This window comes from Musca domestica, unplaced genomic scaffold (genome assembly GCF_030504385.1).
Source record: "Musca domestica strain aabys unplaced genomic scaffold, Musca_domestica.polishedcontigs.V.1.1 2, whole genome shotgun sequence".
NCBI lineage: Eukaryota > Metazoa > Arthropoda > Insecta > Diptera > Muscidae > Musca > Musca domestica.
Genome location: NW_026712249.1, coordinates 38,604,601 through 38,624,965, shown reverse-complemented (window position 1 = coordinate 38,624,965; position 20,365 = coordinate 38,604,601). Strand labels below are relative to the sequence as shown.

Genomic DNA, 20,365 nt, shown 5'->3' with positions numbered 1-20,365 from the left:
CAAATTGTGAGTAAGGATTCACTAGAATATGATCATGTCAATTGATCTGAAAATCGTCTTCAAAAATCCTCACTGACAGCTTTGAAAATCATCTCTAAAAACCATCTAAATTTGTCTTTAAAAATACTCTGAAAATCGTCTGTTAAAATCCTCGTTGATATCTCGTTGATACCTCTGAAAATCATCTTTAAAATCGTTTAAAAATCGTCTTAAAAAGTCCTCGTTGATAGCTTTAAAATATAAATCCAGAAAGAAGTTGTTGAGGCTATTGTGACCCAGAATCGATACAAAGTGGCGCCCAATGTCTCAATACCTTTGGCATTTTTTTTCTATAGAAAGAAATTTCTCAGTGAACCTGTCCAATGATTTTTTTCTACAGACAAATAATCCTCAGTGGACGTGAGGAGAGTTTTTTTTCTTTAGAAAAAAAATCCTCAGTGGATCTGAAAAGTGATAGTTAGCTATATGGCGTGCCTAAGCGAAATAACGGTTTTAGAACATAGGTTCCTTGGACCAAATCCGTTTCATGACATTTTGAGTCGATCTAGCGATGTCCGTCCATCCGTCCGTCTGTCTGGCTGGTGCGCACGATAACTCTCGAAGGGAGTATCTGAATTGGTCCAAACTTAATACATCGTAGTACTATTGTCAAACTTGAATCAGGTTCGTAGATGGGCAATATCGGTCCACTCCTTCCGGTACCTCTCCCACGAAATGCCAACATTTTCAAAGAAAATAGTTTACTGCACAGAAAGAGGAAAGATACTTCGATTTTCCTCCAACTTTGAATATCCTAATATTTACGTCAGTGCTAGGTCAGGTATGAAAATGGACAATATCGGTCAACTTTATCAAGTATCTCCCCCACAAAGGGTCAAAATTTTGAATAATTACAACTCTTATAAAATGTGATGTCAGTGTCCGCTTGTCTTCAAATTACACACACCACAATATTTGGGTTAGGTCTGTTGTGAAGATAGAATATATCAGTCCACTAATTCTGGTACCTCCCCCACAAAGGGTGAAAATTTTGAATATTCATGAAGTTCATAAAACGCGAAATTAACATCCAATTTCATTCAGACTTGGCACATCTCAATATATCTCTCAACACAAGATCCGTTATAAAGATGGTAAAGAGGAATGGTCCGACCTTCTAGTACCTCCCACACAAAGGGTCAAAGTTTTGAGCAACCAAAACGATTATAAAATCCGATATAAGCATCCGACACTCTTGAAAGTACACACATCACAATATTTTTATTAACCCAAGGTCTGGCGTGAAAATTTGATATGTGGGTCCCCTCCTTCTAGTACCTCCCCCACAAAGGGTCAACATTTTGAATAAACAAAACAATTATAAAATTAACATCCGATGCCATTCAGACTTGGTACATCTCATTATTTTCATCAACACAAGATCTGTTATAAATATGGTAAAGATCGGACCATTCCATCTAGTACCTCCCACACAAAGGGTCAACATTTTGAATAATCAAAAGGATTAGAAAATCCGAAATAAGCATCCGATACTCTTCAAATTATACACATCACAATAGTTTTATTAACCCAAGGTCTGGTGTGAAGATGGAATATATCGGTTCATTACTTCTTGTACCTCCCCCACAAAGGGTCAACATTTTGAATGTCCATGAAGCTCATAAAACGCGAAATTATGATCCGATTACATTCTGACTTGGTACATCTCAATATTTCCTCCAACACAAGATCTGTTATAAAGATGGTAGAGATCGGACCATTTCTACTGGAACCTCCCCCACATAGGGTTCAAGATTTTTGAATTTTTCTATAGAAAAAAATTCCCCCAAATCCGAGGAATCAGTGATACTGACGGCCGTTAATTTTTCTTAAATTAATTTATTATTTTCATTTGACACTTCCTAAGTATTTAATATTTTCTTATATTTATTATAAAATAATTATCTTACATATATATGGCTTGGAATTTCCAAAAAACTACAATGCAAACAATTGATCAATGAAATTTTTCTTAATTTGCAAGTCGCGGCGAGCCTCGCGCAGGAAACGATTTTCTTCACAAATAAAACCCATTTTCGAGGTACATGGAGCATCGTTCCATTCGAAATCGGTTATGGTATAGTAGTGGACACAGTGTTCGTTGCTCTTGTAGTTGTCCGGCTGGCCCTTTGACCAATTGGAGAATTCAAAACGTTTGCCCGTCGAAGACCACACGAATTTGCCCTCCAAACCGAGATCGTTGCCACCCAGCCACAAATTGGGGCATTTTTCTACATCACCACAAAAATACAAAAAATTTACAGAATTTATTAAAAATAATTAAAAAAATAATTTTAAATATTATTAATATTAGATTATTAATAAATGTACTTACCAAAAGGATTCCTTAAAACCTTGTCAACAATTGTATTTTTTTCGGCCGTATCAATGTCTATTAGGGTCATATTTCTCATGGCACATTCCTCCCAGGCCTCAAACCAATTGTACTACGAGACAAAATCATGGAATTGAAATTAAGTTTGGAATCTTAATTTGGATTTTAGAGAATAGAAGTAACGGCCTACCTTTTGTTCTTCTTCGACGAATATTGTACCAAAATCACCCAAGTTGTGCCACTTGTCGTTGATGGCAGCTTCCGCCATCAGCGTCGCCACGCAAATCAAACTTAGCGCACTCCACAAATGCTTGACCATTCTGTTTGATTTCTGAATTCGAAATGAGTTGATTTCTCTCAAATTTGAAATCTTTTTATAACCTTGTTTCTGGTTTGTGATAAGAAACGAGTGAATAGGAAAAAAATCCCCGCAAAAATGGCAAAAAATAACATAAATACATGCAGAGTGACATATGTACGTATGAATGAACTGGCTTTAAGAAGAAGATGAGATGAGTGTGTGTGGCATCAAAAAAAGAAACGTATATAGAGGTATGCGTTGAGAATTCCAAAACTGGAATTATTCGAGGCATTATTAAGTTTCGGGGAAAAAAATCCACCAGGGAAAATTACAAACAAAGTTCTGAGAAATCGATACTCTGGTCCACGGAGGATTTTTATACCCTCAGCCATATATACAGGGTGAGATGAAAAAACTGCAACCAACTTCAGACTGCTGTCATTTATAAGCCTCTCGTCCGACATATATTAAAATCAAGCGAACAAAAGCATTTTGGTGAGAATTTTCCAGAAAAAAAGTTATTCGCGATGGAATTCAAGCGGGATAGTGTGATTTCTTTATATTAGGCTGGAAAACCACAAGTGGCTACCGTTAGAGCACTCCAGCATTTAAATGTGAATAAATTTTTTGTGTCTCGTATCATCGCCGGTTACCGTGACTCTGGTAGCGTAGCCCGACGTCAAGGAAGTGGACGAAAGAAAACAGCAACATCAGCAGAAATGGTTCGAAAAGTAAAGAAGCTACTTGATCAAAATCCGCGTCGCAGTGGCCGGAAAATGGCTCGTGAACTGAACATATCGCAATATTCCATTCGGCAAATATTAAAAAATGAGCTCGGGGTAAAGCCATTGAAATTCCAAAAAGTGCAAGAACTTACGCCGCAACAGAAAGAAAATTGACTCAAAAGAGCTAAAGAGTTGCTTCGCTTGGCCGAAAGCGGTGAACTGTCGAATTTGGTTTTCTCCGCTCCGATGAGAAAACATTCGTTGCCCAGCAGTTTTTAAACAAACAAAATGATCGTGTTTACTTTCCAGCCGGAAATGTGCACCTTCGGTTGGCCACCAGAATTCAAGCGCCGGCCATGGTGATAGTGTGGGCCGCCATAACAGCCGAGGGTCGCTCGCCGCTCGTATTAATCGACCGTGGCATCAGAATAAATGTCGAATATTATCGCGAAAATATTCTGGGGGTGTATTAAAGCCTTGGGCACGCAAACATTTTGGCCGCAGACCTTGGACATTCCAACAGGACTCAGCACCATCGCACTCAGCACGCGCCTCCCAAGAATGTTTACAAAATGAGGTTTCTCGTTTCATTTCCAGCGCACAATGGTCACCAAAATCTCCGTATACCAATCCGTTGGACTATTGTGTCTGGAGTATTTTAGAAAGCAAGGTTGGCATTAACAAAATTCCAAAGTGTCGATCACGTCAAGCAAGTGCTTCGCCGGGAATGGTTCAAAATACCGCAGAGCAACATTCGGCCAACGTGTGACGGTTTCATTGGCCGTTTGAAGGCCATAATTCGTTCCAAAAGTGATCAAGTCGAACAAATCTAAACTTATTTTAAAATTTGATGCTATATCTGATCTGATTTTTTCTATAGAAAAAATTCCACGCCTCAGGTCCGTTGAGGCATTTTTTTCTATAGAAAAAATTCCACGCCTCAGGTCCGTTGAGGCATTTTTTTCTATAGAAAAAATTCCACGCCTCAGGTCCGTTGAGGCATTTTTTTCTATAGAAAAAAAAATCCACGCCTCAGGTCCGTTGAATAATTTTTTTTATAGAAAAAATCCACGCCTCATGTCCGTTGAGGCATTTTTTTCCATAGAAAAAATATCACTCCTCAGGTCCATTGAGGTAGTTTTTTTCCATAGAAAAAATTCCACGCCTCAGGTCCTTTGAGGCATTTTTTCTATATAAAAAATTCCACGCATCAGGTCCTTTGAGGCATTTTTTCTATAGGAAAAAATCCACGCCTCAGGTCCTTTGAGGCATTTTTTTCTATAGAAAAAATTCCACGCCTCAGGTCCGTTGAGGCATTTTTTTCTATAGAAAGAATCCACGCCTCAGATCCGTTGAGGTATTTTTTTCTATAGAAAAAAAGCGACGCCTCAGGTCCGTTGAGGCATTTTTTTTTATAGAAAAAAAGCGACGCCTCAGGTCCGTTGAGGCATTTTTTTCTATAGAAAAAAAGCGACGCCTCAGGTCCGTTGAGGCATTTTTTTCTATAGAAAAAAAGCGACGCCTCAGGTCCGTTGAGGCATTTTTTTCTATAGAAAAAATCACGCCTCAGGTTCCAATGTTTCATGTGGAAAAGTTTCCATTCCATTTCTTTATTTATTTAATTTTCACATATAAATCCAAGTTTATAGGTACAATCAATGTCATTCCAATCCCTATTGTGAGTTATGTGGACACAGTGCTCCTTGTTGTAGAGATTGTCTGGTGCCCCAACTCTCCAGTTGGTGAAATTGAAACCCCTGGCACTGGCGGTCCAAACGAATTCATTTTCACTACCCAAGTCATTGCCGCCAATCCAGAGATAGGGAAAAAGTTCTGAGGAAAAAAAATTAAAAAAAAATGGAACTATAATTTCTCAAGATACGTTGTACTTACGAAATTCTTTCTTTAAAATTCCATCCAAAATGGCATTCTTCTCGGCGCTGTTTATCGAAATAAGTGACATCTTGCGGAGAATGCACTCCCTTTCGGCTTGGAACCAATTGTACTGGAAATATGAAATACAAAATGGAATTCAGATAATTGTTCAATTTAAAAAAATCTTAGGAACTGATCAATTTTTTCCCTCAACTCACTGCCACTCCCCAGATATCTGAGGAGATTTTTTTCCTAGGGAAACGATGAATCCCTAATAATCTGAGGAATATTTTTTTGGTATAGAATTTTCATATCTACTTCCTGGAACTTACTTTTTGTTCACTGTCAATGTAAATCGTATTTATTCCATTTAAATCAATGAGATACTCTCTTTGAAAGGCCTGGGTCAATGGCAGTAGGACTTGCAGAAGCAACAAAAATACGATACGAATACTACGCGCCATGATTGCTGAATGTCTAATAGATCTATACATATTGAGAATTATTGCGATTCTTGTTAAATAACTTTGAACTCGAATGATTAATTAAAGAAACCACAATGACAAATCCTCTAACCTCATTTATATAATTGCGTAGCTCGAGACATTAGCTCATAAATTCTCTGATGTAACGACCATAAAGCCACAAGATAGTTCTATAAAAAATATTGTAATAAAGTCGGATACAGTGGCTCAAATAAAAATAAATTTGTATCTCCCAACGCAGATAATTAAAGCCACTTGATATTAAAATTAAGAAGGTACTCATTTTAAATAAGCATATCCATCTCTGCATTTTCTGTAATTTACCTTTACCAAATTTTAATGCATTGAAAATTGGTTCTTATCTCCGATTTTTGTATCCACTATCGCTTCGTTGGGATATAGAATCAATTCTTTTCCTTACCCAAGTACTTCAACTTTAGCAATGTGGATTTTTTGCAGGCAACTTATCACGCTCTGGTTCAGCTACTCTACGGGTCTTCTCCGAAAAAAAACCAAATCCGAAAGTAGTTTCAGTTCCTCCTCCAACGACTACGCTGTTCTTTCCTCAGTTCGGACTTGAATTCTTGCCCTTGATTTTTTAAGACACGATATTTATATTCATTTACATCATCCTTTAATTTTAAGTCGCGTTGAACCTGAACCTGTTATAGAGCAGCATAATTTCTTTAAGGTCAACATCGTCATCCACAGCCATAACCTTCACGTTCAAGCTTTATGGTTGTTGTTTGTAAGATGAGAACACATAAATGTTTTTTTTTGACTGGCCTAATCATCGGCTAACTTCTTCCTGAAAGAACAGAGGGTGAAAATTTATCCAACTTCAACTCAACAACTCGAATTATTCAGTGCTTGGTCGTAGTCCTTATAAGTCGTCAGGACTTGATTCTGTTTCTTCCCCAGTACCTCAACTTCAGTAATGACGGTATTCTATTCCGACTCTTTCAGATTTGCTGGTATTTTTGACTATTTTCGCAGCCAACTTATCACGCCCTTGTTGAGCTACTCTAAGGGGCCTTCTCCTAATAAGGCAAATCCTCCGAATGTAGTTGCATTTTCTCTCCCAAAGACTTTAAGGTGTGATTTGCTTGAGTACTTACTTTCCCCAATTCGGACTTGAGTTCTTGCACTTAATTTTGTAAGACATAGCATTAATATCAATTTACAGAATCGTTGTATTTTAAGCCTCGTTGAACCTGAATATTCAATTACAGCATAATCTCTTTAAGTTCACCATTGGCATCCACAGCCACAACCTTCAGGCGACATTAAAGCTTTATAGTCGTTGCTCGTAAAAAGCTTTTTCGACTAGCTTAAGATATCGGCTAGCTTCTTCCTAGAAGAACAGAGTGTTAAAAGAACAAAGATGTGTTAAAATTTATCCTTGACTTCCGTTGTGTTCCGTATCAACGTGATATGACATTTTGCTTAATTTGCTACTTTGATGCTTCAGTGCTTTACCGTAGTCCATTCAAGCCTTCAGGACCTGATTTTGTTACTTCACGCTCTAGTTCAGCTACTCAAAGGAGCCTAGTACCAATAAGGCAAATCCTCCGGAAGCAGTTTCTTTTAGTTTCAGTTTTTTCACCCCAAAGACCTTACGTTGTGGTTTGCTTGAGTACATACTGCATGCGTTCTTTCCTCCATTCGAACTTGATTTTGTAAGACACCGCACTTATATTCATTTACATCACCCTTCAATTTTAAGTCTCGTCGGACCTGAACGTTCAGTAACAGCATTTTTTCTTTAAGGTCAACATTGGCATCCACAGCCACAACTTTCAAGCGTAAGGCGAAGAACCACATAAAGGGCTTTTTTTGACTGGCTTAAGCCTTCGGTTGACTTCTTCCTAAAAAAACTTAAGGTTTTAGGTTGACTTAGTTCATTTTTGGACCATGATTTATACTTGTTCACCGCAAGCTCCTTTGTTCTCTTACGAATAAGTCAGCCGCTGACTGAAGGTGAGAGAACCTAAAAGGCTTTTGACTGGCTTAAGTCATCGGCTGTCTTCTTAACAAAGGATCGTAGGTTTAACAATTATAAATTATGGGGCTGAAATTGAACTAACCTAAAGCTCCTTTGTTATTTTCCCAGCCAATGACTTAAGCCAGTCAAAAAAGTATTTTGACCTTTAAGCACAACCTAGCCGACTGTTGTTCCAGCTTTGCAAATGTACACAATTTCCTGCCACTCCGGTCTGCCTTTTGCTTGTACTACTCCATTTGGCAGGTTATTCTTCCTGAAAACTTGAGCTTCCTTCATCTTCATCACGCTGGCGTACAGTTAATCCTTGACATCTGTCGTGTTCCCTTTCCACGTGAATATGACATTTTGTTTCATTTGCTACTTAAATTCTTCAGTGCTTGACCTTAGTCCATTCAAGTCTTTAAGACATAAAGGGCTTATTTGGATGTCAAGGATGAACTGCACGCAAGGGAGATGAAGACTAAAAATGGGTAACTTAGCTGCGAAAATACCAGCAAAGATCAAAGGGTTGGAGTAAAAGATCCCATTACTGAAGTTGAAGTACTTCGGCTGGCTTCTTTGTAAATGAACAAAGGAGTTTTAGGTTGACCTAGTTCGATTTTGGCCCTAGGCTCCTTTGTTCATTTCCGAAGAAGCCAGCCGATGACTTAAGCCAGCCAAATATGCGCTTTATGTATTTCCAGCCTTACTTCTGTTTCTTTCCGAAGTACTTCAACTTCAGTAATGGGGTCTTTTACTCCAACAACGCTTTGATCTTTGCTGGTATTTTCGCAGCTAAGTTACCCATTTTTAGTCTTCATCTCCCTGGCGTGCAGTTCATCCTTGACTTCCGTCGTGTTTTGTTTCCACGTAAATATGACATTTTGCTTCATTTGCTACTTGGATTCTTCAATGCTTCAGACCGTAGTCCATTCTAGTCTTCAGAACTTGATTCTGTTTCTTCCCCAAATACTTCAATTTCAGTAATGTGGTCTTCTACTCCAACACTTTCGTCTTTGCTAGTATTTTCGACTAATTTTGCAGCCAACTTAAAGCGTTTGCTCTCAGCTGATAGACGGGCCTTTCCGAAGAAGCCAACCTCTCCGAAAGCAGTTTTACTTCCTCCTCCAAAGAGTTTACGTTGAGATTTGTTTGAAATCTTACTGCATGTGTTCTCTCCTTTGCAGCCACCAATTCGGACTTGAGTTCCTGCACTTGATTTTGTATGATACGGCATTTATATTCATTCACATCAACCTTTAATGCTAAATTTCGTTGAAAATTGACTGTAACTTTTTTTAAAGGTCAACCTTGGCATCTGCAGCCACATACTTCAGGCAACATTCAAACTTTACGTTCGTTACTCGTAGTTCCGCATTTTATTGCTTTGCTTTCTCTAAAAACTGGGCATATGTATTAGACACAGCTGGTGGCATAGCCACGTTTAAACCTTCAATATTCTTATTTCCATCTTTAAGCGACATCCGTTTATGACTCAAGGCCTCGCCATTCACTCTCGCTAAAGCCTTAAATTACACATTTGGCACCGTCCGCTGCTGAGACATATTTCGTCTGTCTTGTGTTCTAGACAGAACCAACAAATTCGCAATTTTGTTTAGCATGGATCTTCCTTTCAGCTAGTGTCACAGAATAGAATTTTCTGCATTTCGTCATCTTGTGCCCAACTTCAATGCAGACATTGCACGACTTCTGCAAATGGTTGATTGCTTTCTCGAACTTCGTGAGTGGAGGCCATTTGATCGATTCGTCCTCTTAAGAATACAACAACTTATAGCGTCACCCCTTCTCTATGAAGATCTCAGATATAAAGTGCGGTAAATGTGTGTTCACCGCCAACACAGTTTTCTCCGGTGAAGTCTCTTTCTCACTCAGCATCATTTTATTATCTGATAATTTTACTCTCTGTGGGAACAATTACATCTATAGCTTTAGATCTACTCTTAACATAGATCTACTTCTGACATAATTTCCTTTGACGTTAAGGGAAATTCTTCAATATTTATGCGGAGATTTGTTTTCTCTTTCAATTTCTCTAATAATGTGAATAATTTTATTCCGTCGTGTCAATTTTATCCTCCAATATGGATTTCTAAATATATGCAGCCGATTAATTCCAAGTTGCATTCAGTGATATTTGTCTTCCCTTAGGAATTTCCCAATATTTTTTAAAATTTTAAAGACAATCTATTAGAAATTCTTATCAAAAAACGACTCTCAGAGATTTTTTTGTGCTTCCCCTTAACCGGGCCTCTTATCAGTAGGCCGTTGAAGCTGAGAGCAATAAAACGAGCTCCCATTGAAAATAAGTTTTGCAAATTGAATTCCACAACCAAAACGGCTATCATGGAGGCAAAACGTTACTCAAATCTAAAACTGTGTGGAATTCTGCTAGCAGTTTTTCTATTTTCCGAAATTCAGGCTGTGGCTCAGGATAAATATCACAAATTGGAAAATTTCGGGACAATTTTTATCGACACTGAACAGAAGGTAAAAAGTCATTAATATTTTTAAAAATGAGAACTTTAATTTTCTTTTGCATTTTCCAGCACAATTGGTTCCAGTCCTGGAATGAATGTGCCCTAAGGAATTTAACCCTGATAACTGTGGACTCGGCTGCCAAAAGCGCTGCCCTAACCTCATTGTTGAGGACCAAAAAATGTATGTCTGATGTTGTGGTTTGACGTTTGGAAGATTTATTTTTTTAGTTTTCTTTGTGTCTCCCTGTAGTGAAATTTAATCTCTTCCTCGGTGGCCATGACATGGCCGAAGAAGGACGTTTCGTTTGGCCTTTGACTGGAAAAAGCTTTGATTTTGCCAACTGGAATGTTGGCAATCCGGACAACTACAACGACAAGGAACACTGTGTCCATATTTGGGAGAGAACCGATTACGAATGGAATGACACCCAGTGTATGAACAAAATGGGTTTCATCTGCGAAGAGAATCCATATTTAGCTATGAGTCATAGGGTTTTGGAATGAAAAGAGATTTAATAAATCAATTACTGGCACTGTAGGGTAAAATTGAAAATTGTTTTTTTTTTGGGAAAATCACGCAGTGGGCTGTTAAACTGGGATTCTCTTTTTTCGTTGAGTGGTCTTAAGATACATGTTCGTTGCTCGTAGTTCCGCCATTTCCGTCTTTTCTTCCTTTAATAACTGGGCTTATTTATTAGATACGGCTATTTCTCTAGCCTCTTTTAAACTTTTTATATACTTTTTACCATCTCAATCGTCATCCGCTCATGATTCAAAAACTCGCTTGTCTCTCTCGTTAAAGCCTCTTTGCAGCAGGACCTTATGATGCCAGACATTGCAAATTTGGCACCGTCCGTTGCTGAGATATCTTTTTGTCATCGTCATCCGTTCATGATTCAAAAACTCGATTGTCTCTCTCGCCAAAGCCTCGTTGCGGCAGGACTTTATGATGCCAGACATTTCAAATTTGGCACCGTCCGTTGCTGAGACATCTTTCGTCTGTTCTGTGTTACAGACAGAAGCAGCAAATTCGCAATTTTTAGCATGGAACTTTCTCTCAGCTGATGTCAGAAAAAGAATTTTTCCATAATCCGTCATATTGTGCGCAACATTGCAAGCTTTGGCCGACTCCTGCACGTGGTTGAGTCTTTTCTCGAACTTCGTCAGTGGCGGTCATTTCATCGATTCGTCTTTCTGGGGATATGGAATTATAGCCTCACCCCTTCTGTCTGCAGATCTCAGATATGAAGTCCCCTCGGTAAGTGTGCGCCTCCACCACAGTCTTCTTTGCTGAAGTTTTTATCAGACTCCGCATAATTGTTATTGGCTCATAAATTTTCTCTCTATGGAAACAATTCCAGCTATAGTTGTAGCCCGTTCCTCATGAACGGATGACGGTTGAACATGGAAATAAGAATATAAAAAGTTTAAATGTGGCTTCTGCTATGAAAAAAGCTGTGTCAAGTGTCCAGTAATTAGAGGAAACATAGCGTGAAAAGGTGGAACTACGAGTAACGCACATAAAGCTTGAATGTAGCCTGAAGGTTGCTGTATATGCCAATGTTGACCTTAAAGAAATGTTGCAGTTATTAGACGTCAATTTTCAACGAGACTTAAAATTGAAGGATGATGTGGATGAATATAAATGCCGTGTCATACTAAATCAAGTGCAAGAACTGAAGTCCGAATTGGAGGCTGCTTAAGAGGAAACAAAAGCAGTAAGAGTTCAAACAAATCTCAACGTTAAGTCTTTGGAGTAGAATATAAAACTGTTGGGGATGTTGGCTTATAAAATGGTCGAAAATACCAGCGAAGACGAAGAGTTTAAGTAGAAGACCCCCATTGCTGAACTTGAAGCCGGGTTAGACAAAATCAAGTGCAGAAACTCAAGTCCGAATTGTTGGCTGCTGAGGAGGGAACACATGCAGTAAGAGTTCAAACAAATCTCAACGTAAAGTCCTCCTTCAAGGACTTAAATTGCTTTCTAATATATTTGCTTCTTCGGAGAAGGCCCGTCAAGCAGCTGAGAGCAAACCGAAAATAGTCGAAAATACTAGCAAAAACGAAAGTGTTGGAGTAAAAGACCCTATTACTGAAGTCGAAGTATTTGGGAAAGAAACAGAATCAAGTCCTGAAGACTTGATTGGACTACGGTCAAGCACCAAAGAATCCAAGTAGCAAATGAAGCAAAACATTATATCCACGTGGACGACGAGATGGAAACTAAAAAGAAATGGATATATACGACGTCGGAATTAACAGATACTGAAGGAAGTTCAAGTTTGGAGGAAGAAACTGCCAAATGGAGTAGTATAAAGCAATCGGCAGGCCGGAGTGGCAGGAAATTGTGTGCATTGGCAACGCTGGAATGATAGTCTGTAAGATGGAGCTGAAGCCATCGTAATAGAACCAAGGAGCGTAGGGTCCAAAATGGAACTAAGTCAACCTAAAACTGCTTTGTTTTGTATGAAAGAAGCCAGTCATAAAAGTTGTTTATGTGTTCTCACCTTACGAGCACTGAACATAAAGATAGAATGTTGCCTGAAGGATGCGGTGGTTGCCAATATTGACATTAAAAGTGTTGCAGTTATTGAAGGCCAATTTTCAACGAGACTTAGCATTACAGGATGATGTGAATGAATATAAATACAAAATCAATTGCAGAAACTCAAGTCCGAGTTGGTGGCTGCTGAAACGGTAAGTATGCAGTAAGTACGCCAGAAAGATGAAGACTAAAAAGGATGACCATCTACCACGCCGGAATAAATAGATTCTGAAGAAACCTCAAGTTTGTGGTTACCAGTGTTAACCTATAAGAAATGATGCTGCTTTTCAAATAGACTTAAATTGAAGGATGATATGAATGTCTTAGAAAAATCAAGTGCAAGAACTCAAGATTGAATTGGTGGCTCCTGAGGAAAGAGCACATGCAGTACGAGTTCAAACAAATATTAACGTAAATTTTTGGGGTAGGAAGTAAAACTGCTTTCGGAGAAGGTCCGTCAAGCAGTGATAGGATGTCTGTGAAAACAGTCGAAAATACCAACAAAGACGACAGTGTTGGAGTAGAAGACCCCAATACTAAAGTTGAAGTACTTGTGGAAGGTACAGAATCAAGTCCTGAAGACTTAAAAGAACTAAAGACAGAATAATCCAAGTGGTGACAAAACACGAAAGAAGTAAGGATGAAGTGTACGCCAGCGGGATGAAGATTAAAAAGGATCAATCTACGACGTCCGTATTAACAGGTGGTTAAGGAAGCTCAAGTTTGCAGGAAGAAGAAGCTGCCAAATGGAGCAGGCCGGTGTCTTTGTCTTTGAAAAAATGTATTAAAAGAAGGATAATGGTATTGACAGCCCTTGAAAAATATTTTTAAAAAAATCATGATTAGTCCTTGATAAATATATTTAAAAATCCATTTTTAAATATATTTTGGTTTCGATAGTCCTTAAAAAAATACATTTGATCAATTGAAAATTCTTGAAATGGATTTTATTGAATATATACCCCTGTAGATATTTTTTGAATTTTCTCCTATCCACTACATCTTTCATAGACCTCGTAGAGCATATTTTTCATATGTTGCAATTCCTGTTTGGCAGCCAGCAAATGAAGATTTTCCTCACAAATAAATCCCTTCGATTCACTGCACGGCGCATCGTTCCACTCAAAATCGGAATGTTCCCACAAATTGACACAGTGTTCCAGGCCGTGATTGTGACTGGGATTTCCCTTGCTCCAATTGGTGAATTCGAAACGTTTACCCGTCGAAGACCAGACAAAGACATCCTGTTGGCCCAAGTCATCGCCACCGATCCATAGGTTATGGGGTTTTTCTAAAAATAAAACACAATTCATTTTAATTAATTTATTAATTTTCGACTTTGAAAATTCATCATACCAAACACCCGCTTCAGCAGAGAGGTCAGCAATGCACTCTTCTCTGAGGAATCTATTGCTATAAGGGTCATATTTTTCTGCAAGCATTCGTTGCGAGCTTGAAACCAATTGTACTTGGGTGGGAAAATGGAATTGAAATTTATTCAAATTTTATTTAAAATTTTCCTTTTTAGAAAATTACTTTATATTCCCTTTCTATGAAAACGGTTTGATTTCCTCCCTCCAGCTGAAACCATTTTTCTACTGGAATAGTCTCGACGAAAATCCAATTTTGTAGCACCGCAAAAATTACCAATATCCCGAGAGCTCTCATCTTTTTTGGAAAGACAAAATTAAACTGAGAGGTAAATGATATTTCCATAAATCGAGAATAAATGTTTTTGTTTAACATATATATTAGGGTGGAGGGAGTTTTTTGAGCAAAGTTTGAAATTAAAAAAAAAAAAACAAGTAAAAAAGCTGTAAGTTCGGCCGGGCCAAACTTTTAATACCCTCCACCTTAGGGTAAAAGAAACATTAGAAGAAATGTGGCAAAAACCATTAAAATACCGAATATCGGGAGGTACCGTTATGTGGGGGCTACACCAAAACGTGGACCTTTAATTACATTACCCATTATGACCCACAAATACCAATTTTCAGACAAATCTGTGAAAAAATGTGGCAAAAATCATCAAATTACCGACTATCGGGAGGTACCGTTATATGGGGGCTATACCAAATCATGGACCCATACATGCAGTGATCCGCCACCGGAGCTGGAACCCATTATGACCAACAAATACCAATTTTCAGACAAATCCGTGAAAAAATGTTGCAAAAATCATCAAATTACCGAATATCGGGAGGTACCGTTATATGGCGACAATACCAGAACGTGGGCCGATATATCTCATTTTCAATACCAACCATCCTAGACACGATGCAAATAGCTGTGCTAAATTTTGGCGCTCTACGTCAAATAATGTGGGCTGTATCGTGATTTCAACAGACAGACAGACGGACAGACAGACAGACGGACATCGTTAAATCGACTTAGAATTTTATGCTGATTATGAATATATATATATACTTTATGGGGTCTAAGACGAATATTTAAGGATGTTACAAACGGAATGACAAAGTTAATATACCCTCCTTTCCAAGGTGGAGGGTATAAAAATGGACAATATATCCATGCCTTGGTCTTTTCAGAAATATTATTTTAAGGACTATTCACAAACGTAGATTTTTATACCCTCAGCTATATGGCTAGATGGGGTATATACATTTGATAGGACCAAAATGTGCCTCATCGAAAAAAAGTTTTAGACCCTAGATCTCTTCGGACCAAATCCGTTTCAGGAGTCGATCTAGCGACTTCCATCCATCTGTCTGCCTGGCTGGTGCGCAAGATAACTCTCGAAGGCAGTATCCGTTGGATCCAAACTTGTTACATCGTGATATTATTATCAAACTTAGATCGAGTTCGGAGATGGTAACTATCGGTCCACTCCCTCTTCCACATAAGGTCAACATTTTCAAAAAAAAAAAAAAAATATATATATATATTTTTAGTTTTTTCTCCAATATTGCAAATCTTAATATTTGCATCTATGCTAGGTCAGGTGTTAAAATGGACAATATCGGTCCACTCCATCAAGTACCTCCCCCACAAAGGGTCAAAATTTTGAATAATTACAACTCTTATAAAATGTAATGTAAGAGTCCGATTGTCTTCAAATTACACACATATCATAATTTTGATTAACCCAAGGTCTGGTGTGAAGGTGGGATATATCGGTCAACTGCTTCTCGTACCTCCCCTCACAAAGAGTCAAAATATATATATGAATATCCATTAAGCTCATAAGACGCGAAATTAATATCCGATTTTATTCAAACTTGGCACATCTCAATATTTCCATCAATACAAGATCTGTTATAAAGATGGTGGAAATCGGACCATTCTTTTTGGTATACGTCCCCCACCCCCAGAGGGTCAAAGTTTCGAATAACCAAAACGATTTTAAAATCCGAAATAAGCATCCGGCTCTCTTCACATTTTACACATCCCATTATTTTTAATAACACAAGATCTGCTGTGATTAAGGGAGATATCGGTCCACTCCTTCTGGTACCTCCCCCACAAAGGGTTAAAATTTTTAATATCAACGAAGCTCATAAAACGCGAAATTAATATCCGATTTTATTCAGACTTGTCATATCTGAATGTTTCTATCAACACAAGATCTGCAGTGAAGATGGAAGATATCGGTCCACTCCTTCTGGTACCTCCCCCCACAAATTTTGAATATCAACGAAGCTCATAAAACGCGAAATTAACATCCAATTTCATTCAGACTTAGTGTATCTCAATATTTTCATCAATACAAGATCTGTTATAAAGATGGTGGAAATAGGACCATTCTTTCTGGTACCTCCCCCACAAGGGTCAAAGTTTTGAATAACCAAAACGATTATTAAATCCGAAATAAGCATCCGGTACTCTTCACATTCACATATCCCATTATTTTTACTAAGACAAGATCTGCTGTGAAGATGGGAGATATCGGTCCACTTCTTCTGGTACCTCCCCCACAAAGGGTTAAAATTTTGAATATCAACGAAGCTCATAAAAAGCGAAATTAACATCCGATTCCATTCAGGCTTGACAAAACTCAATATTATTATCAACACAAGATCTGTTACAAAGATGGTAGAGATCGGACCATTCCTTCTGGTGCCTCCAAAACAAAGGGTCAAAGTTTCGAATAATCAACACGATTATTAAATCCGAAATAAGCATCGGGTTCTCTTCATATTTCACACATCCCATTATTTCTACTAGCACAAGATCTGCTGTGAAGATGTGAGATATCGGCCCACTCCTTCTGGTACCTCCCCCACAAAGGGTTAAAATTTTGAATATCAACGAAGCTCATAAAATTAACATCTGATTCCATTCAGTTCTCAATATTATTATCAACACAAGATCTGTTATAAAGATGGTACAGATCCGACCATTTATAGTCCAATCCTGGCTCGTCGCAATATTTATCTCATATTTTGACCCAAAACGAAATAGACAATATAGACCCATTCCTTCGGAACCTACTACATAGAGGGTCAACAATTTGAATAATCATCAATAATTGAATAGTCATCAGCTACAAGTGGCAAAAGTGGTATTGTCGTAGATTTTCGGATATCCCTAATAAACATATGAATGCTGATAAATGCCAATTTTTGTCATTGAAGATTAATTGGCGAAGCTTTTAAGAGAATATTTTGATTGTTTCGTTGTTTTTTTTTTTTGCTGATAAGAAAAAAAGTACCGAGCACGGGTAAGCTGAGCTTCAGTTTTCTGCAGCAATGTCCACACGTATTTACTTTGCTTCCATAAAATCTCATAAATAAATGGGAGCTCATATTTTAATCAGATGGGGGGAAGGGGATTATTTGCTACTAGGAGGATGATATTTTTGGATATGATCTAAGAAAAAAAAACGATTTAAACATTACTTCTTTACTTTCCAAAAATTCATAATATTTCGAAATTATAAATTTTATTGCATCGAATTCTCAATTTCCATATCAAAATGCAAGTTTGAGCAATAAAACCATAATCCTTGTTTAAAATTCCATCAACATTTCAGCCATAAGACAGATGTCGAAAAATTACAAAACACAACTCTAACTCTACCCCTTGCCGCCTCTCACTCTTTCATCCCCTGTTTCTTTCAACTGGCCTCAGATTACATATATATGCGGAATGTAATTTCCATTTGTTGTAACCGTCTTCTGAAATACGACATTGTAAACATCCCTCATTCAGTTGTTATTGTTGCTGTAGAACTGAATAAAAAAATTCAATTTATTGTAACGGCATTGTTGTTGCTTTTGTTATTCTGTTGTTGTACTCAAAGAAATGACGTCGTTATTGTGACGCAGAATAACAAAGCTTCAGCTGAACAAAGTTATACCAAACCAAAGTGCAGAGGTTAAATCAACAGGGGGAAAACAGGTGTGGACAATAAAATAGCAGTAACTATGTGAACAAATGAGGCTTTTTCTTCAAAAATTTTTTTTTAAAAATTTCCGATTTTGGCTTTTATAGCCCCTTAAAAAATATAAATTTTTAAAAATCCAAAAAAAAAAAAAAAATAAAAAAATATTTAAAACCAAATATTTATCCCAAAAAAAAAAAAAAAAAAAATAAATAAATAAATAAAATCAATATTAAAATATAATAGTCCTTAAAAAGGTATTTAAAAAATGAACTATTTTGTTTTGAAAGTCCTCGATTATCCTTCCAAAAATATTTAACGAATTCAAAATAATTATGGCTTTAATAGACTTTTAAAAAATATTCTTAAAAGTCAAAACAAAAAATATTTAAAAATTCGCCATTACCCTTCCTTGATAGTCCTTTAAAAAAATATTTGAAAAATCCATGATTATAGCTTTGATAGTCCTTGAAAAAAAATTTAAGATTGTGATTTTGATAGTCCCTGATTTTTTTTTTTTTTTTTTGGAAAATTCCTGATTATTCTTCCAAAAAACATTAAAAACCTGCACGATTATTACTTCAAAAAAATATTTAAAATTCCACCATTATCATTCCCTTGATAAAAATATTTGAAAAATCCATGTTTACGGCTTTGATAGTCCTTGAAAAAAAAATTGAAGACTGTAATTTTGATTGTCCCTGATTTTTTTGAAAATTTCTCGATTATTCTTCCAAAAAACATTAAAAAACCCCGCGATTATTACTTCCAAAAAATATTTAAAAAATTCACCATTATCCTTTCTTGAAAAATAATATTTGGAAAATCCAGTATTAGTCTTTGAAAAATATATTTTTAAACCCACCATTATATACAAAATCCTGGTTTAGAAAGTCCTTACATTTTTTGGGAATCCAAACCTACAAAAAATATTTAAAAACATCAACAATTGTTGACAATCCTTAAAAATATTCTAAAAATTCATTCAAAAATTGTTTTTTTTTTTTTTTTAAATCCAAAATTAGTATTTTAATTGTTTTATTTGTTTAGAAAATCCATAATAGTCCTTTCAAAAAATATAAAAAAATTAATAATGATTATGACTTTGATAGCCCTTTAAAAAATATTTTTATTTTTTAAAGTCCACGATTGTAACTTTGATTGTTCTTAATTTTTTTTTTTTTAGAAAATTTCTCCATTATTTTTTCAAAAAACATTGAAAATTCCCCGATTATTACTCCAAAAAATATTTTAAAAATCCACCACTATCATTCCTTTAATAGTCCTTGAAAAAAAAAATTTGAAAAATCCAAGATTATGGTTTTGATAGTCCTTGAAACATATGTAAAAAATCCTGGATTTAGAAGCACTTAATTTTTTATCCACAAAAAAAATATTTGAAAAATAATAATACATAAAAATATATATATTTGCAAATCTACTTTTAGCCTCCCTTTGAAATTCCTTGAAAAAATATTTAAAAAAATCTACGAATATACTTCCAAACAATATTTGAAAAAATCCACGACTATACTTCCTTTGATAGTCTTTGAAAAAAATATTTGAAAATCCTCCCAAAATATATTTATGGAAGAATAATCCTTGAAAAAAAATTCTAATTCTCAATTATCCTTCTTTTCAAAAATATTTTTCAAAATCTACTATTTAACTTTCAAACTTTATGTAGTCCCATCATTGCTTTAAATATTTTAAAATATATGTTAGCGTTGGATTTTGTTACGAACTGTGCTATTTACCCAAACGTTGATGTTTTGTTTGCCCCCCTCTTCTAAGCAGTACTGTCTAATTTACATCTGTTAGATAGCCGTCTCGTGCATTCATGTAATAAATTTCTGTGTGTGAGTGTGTATGGCAACAAATACGACATGTAAACATAGATACGAAGGATAGGACCAAAACAAACTGAATAAACAAATAAAACTAGAGACGAGAGTAACCGGAAAATACGCAAGTTATTATAAAAGCTTTCAAATTTTCGGTGATGCTAACACCGTGCTTTTCTATTCGTATTTTAGTATTTATTTTATTATTTCGGAAACGGTGATAGTTTTCAAAACATTGTTGCATAAATCTTTAATTATTTTTTACAAAATAACAAAAAACCACGACAGCATTTTTTTCAGGTTTAGGCCTTACCGAAGCAAATACCGGAGAAGAAAACCAGTAAGGAAAAGTCAAAAGTCGGGCGGGGCGGACTATATCATACCCTACAC

The 20,365-nt window shown here is 36.5% G+C and overlaps 4 protein-coding genes across 4 annotated transcripts; 1 reads left to right on the top strand and 3 right to left on the bottom strand.

The window, feature by feature from the left end:
• Window positions 1-1,858: 1,858 nt before the first annotated feature.
• Window positions 1,859-2,738, bottom strand: LOC105262272 (lectin subunit alpha-like). Its single transcript, XM_011296834.3, has 3 exons — window positions 2,565-2,738; window positions 2,375-2,486; window positions 1,859-2,270 (listed from the first exon to the last, which is right to left on the bottom strand). The coding sequence occupies exons 1-3, from the start codon at window positions 2,691-2,693 to the stop codon at window positions 1,978-1,980; spliced, it is 534 nt and encodes a 177-aa protein (XP_011295136.1). The 5' UTR covers window positions 2,694-2,738; the 3' UTR covers window positions 1,859-1,977.
• A 2,241-nt stretch (window positions 2,739-4,979) lies between these two features.
• On the bottom strand, window positions 4,980-5,766 carry LOC101890291 (lectin subunit alpha). Its single transcript, XM_011296833.3, has 3 exons — window positions 5,608-5,766; window positions 5,294-5,405; window positions 4,980-5,233 (listed from the first exon to the last, which is right to left on the bottom strand). Exons 1-3 carry the CDS (start codon window positions 5,737-5,739, stop codon window positions 5,019-5,021), a joined length of 459 nt encoding a protein of 152 aa, XP_011295135.1. The 5' UTR covers window positions 5,740-5,766; the 3' UTR covers window positions 4,980-5,018.
• A 4,304-nt stretch (window positions 5,767-10,070) lies between these two features.
• On the top strand, window positions 10,071-10,795 carry LOC101890126 (lectin subunit alpha-like). The gene is made up of 3 exons (XM_005176126.4): window positions 10,071-10,252; window positions 10,312-10,423; window positions 10,493-10,795. Exons 1-3 carry the CDS (start codon window positions 10,109-10,111, stop codon window positions 10,744-10,746), a joined length of 510 nt encoding a protein of 169 aa, XP_005176183.1. The 5' UTR covers window positions 10,071-10,108; the 3' UTR covers window positions 10,747-10,795.
• A 2,959-nt stretch (window positions 10,796-13,754) lies between these two features.
• On the bottom strand, window positions 13,755-14,481 carry LOC101889960 (lectin subunit alpha-like). The gene is made up of 3 exons (XM_005176125.4): window positions 14,324-14,481; window positions 14,144-14,255; window positions 13,755-14,078 (listed from the first exon to the last, which is right to left on the bottom strand). Exons 1-3 carry the CDS (start codon window positions 14,453-14,455, stop codon window positions 13,777-13,779), a joined length of 546 nt encoding a protein of 181 aa, XP_005176182.2. The 5' UTR covers window positions 14,456-14,481; the 3' UTR covers window positions 13,755-13,776.
• Window positions 14,482-20,365: the final 5,884 nt, after the last annotated feature.